Raw genomic sequence first — 2,219 nt, 5'->3', positions numbered from 1 at the left:
AAAAGAAATAATATTTTAGTTAGAAACATAAAAGGAATAAGTAACTGAACGTTAAATATAATAAAAAGCAGATATTTTGAAAAAATTTTAAGTTTTTTTTTTTAAAAAATAAATATAAAATAAAAAATAAAACCTAAAATAATAAAAATATAAAAAAGCATGCAGTTTATAATATATAAAATATTAACATATCATCAAATAACCCCACTATAACCGAAAATCTGCAATCAAATTTTCCCAAATAAATATGTGACTAAAATCTAGTTTATTTTCCAAAAAAGCTTGATTTTTTTAAGTTAATAAAAACTATTACATAAAAAAACAATAAAACAAAACCTTAAAAATAAAAAATGACCTCTGAAGAAACTAAAAGAATATACTAAAGATCTTTTCATAAAATAAAAACTATTATAAGATTAAATAAAATAAGCGAGAATATACGAAATTATGGTACATCACCTAATTTATTTGATTTAGCAACTAGAGACCGTCCTTCAGTAAAAAAGGTACTTTTTCCACTAAGCAAAAAAGATCTATTTATAAATAAAGACACTAATAACGTTCCCTTTCCTTTAATACATATTGAAAGTAATTTTTTAAAAATTTGGAGACCATTATAAGTAATTATTTTTAAAAAAAAACTTAAAAAGTAAAAATAAATTCTTATAAATAAAGGCAATATTTATTATTTACACAGTAATTTTTAACCCATATACAATAGCATTCGACGAAGATTAAAATGACATATTTAATAATTTATAAAATATAGTAGATATATTTTTTTGGATTGACTTGTTTGTGAATATGTTCTCTACATACTATGATGATGATAAATAAGTTGTTTTAAGTATAAAAACTGTTTTATGTACATATTTTAAAACTTGGTTTATAATAGATTTCTTGTCATGTTTTCCTTTCGACCTTTTGGCTTAAAATATTTTCGAAATGGATAATAATGATGCGAAATATTCTTTAAAAATATTTAAAATTTCGCGTTTTCCAAGACTTTATAAAATATTAAAAATAACCAAAATTTTTAAAATTAATCTGTATATTAACAATAGTTAAATTTTAAACTATTTATCTATAAATACAGGTTTTGTTAGAATTTTTAGTCTATTTTTTTAACTTACAATTCTTATACATGTAATAAGCTGTGTCTGGTATTATTAGGCTAAACTTTTAGATTTTTGCGAATAAACATGGGTATATAGAAATCAAATGATTAGCGAAACAAATAAAACACTTTATATTACTTCTATATACTATGTAATTACAACTATTACAACAGTAGGTTATGGAGATATAACATCTTTTTCTTAACGTAATAGAAATATTTAAATATATAAATTTAATATTTTTATATAAAAATTAAATAAAAGCTGAAATAATAATATCAATTATCTTAATGCTTTTAGGGGTAGGCTTTTATTCGATTTTAATCGGAATATTGGTTTCTGTATTATAATATATGGACATAAAAGATAATAATTTATAAAAGAAAATATTAACAATGAATGATTTTTGTAATGAAATGAACGTGGGAGTTTTTTTAAAAAACAAACTAAGAGATTACATTTAATATTCAATGGACAAAAACTGCTTTTAGTGGGCTAATTAAAGTCGTATTTTTGATTAACTTCCTATTAGTTTAAGATATGAAATATGTATGAATATACACGGAGGTGTTATTAGAAAATTCAATATTTTCTATTTAGAAGCTGATTAACTTTTCATGGTTAAAATAGTACCACTTTTATAGCCTATTAAATTTTAAAAAGGCGAAGTTATTTGGTAAGATGGAGATGATCCTGATTCTTGTATATATTTTTATTAATTTATATAAATATTTTTTATTAATAAAATAAAAGTATATTTACTTAGCTCAGGAAGAATAAATTTTTAAAAAATATTATTAAAAAAATAGTGTAAATAATGAAGAAAAAGTGACTTAAATAAATTATTTGTATATATGAAATTTAATTTATATAAATATATATATATATATATTTAAGTAGGAATTAACATTTAAAACAATGATAAGTGGATCTTATTTTGGAGAAATAGAAATAATTTTTAATAAAAAAAGATAATGTAAATGTATAGCTGAAACAAATTGTGAATTATTTTAATTAAAATCTATTCATTATCTAAAAATTATTAAAGATTAATTTCCTCATATACATAAAAAGCTTAAAAAATTAGCAATATAAAGACAT

The 2,219-nt window shown here is 19.8% G+C and overlaps 1 protein-coding gene across 1 annotated transcript, besides 1 other annotated feature; it reads left to right on the top strand. All coding sequences in view use genetic code 6, as the record gives it.

Moving 5' to 3' along the window:
• Nucleotides 1-447: 447 nt before the first annotated feature.
• IMG5_203670 (hypothetical protein) lies at nt 448-1,939 on the top strand (the record flags this gene model as incomplete). The annotated part of the gene is made up of 2 exons (XM_004023803.1): nt 448-1,324; nt 1,383-1,939. 2 exons carry the CDS (start codon nt 448-450, stop codon nt 1,937-1,939), a joined length of 1,434 nt encoding a protein of 477 aa, XP_004023852.1.
• Nucleotides 1,332-1,378: a microsatellite.
• Nucleotides 1,940-2,219: the final 280 nt, after the last annotated feature.

Source organism: Ichthyophthirius multifiliis (genome assembly GCF_000220395.1).
Source record: "Ichthyophthirius multifiliis unplaced genomic scaffold scaff_1120509251434, whole genome shotgun sequence".
Lineage (NCBI taxonomy): Eukaryota > Ciliophora > Oligohymenophorea > Hymenostomatida > Ichthyophthirius > Ichthyophthirius multifiliis.
The sequence above is the reverse complement of the archived record's forward strand: the minus strand, read 5'-3'. Positions and strand labels throughout refer to the sequence as shown.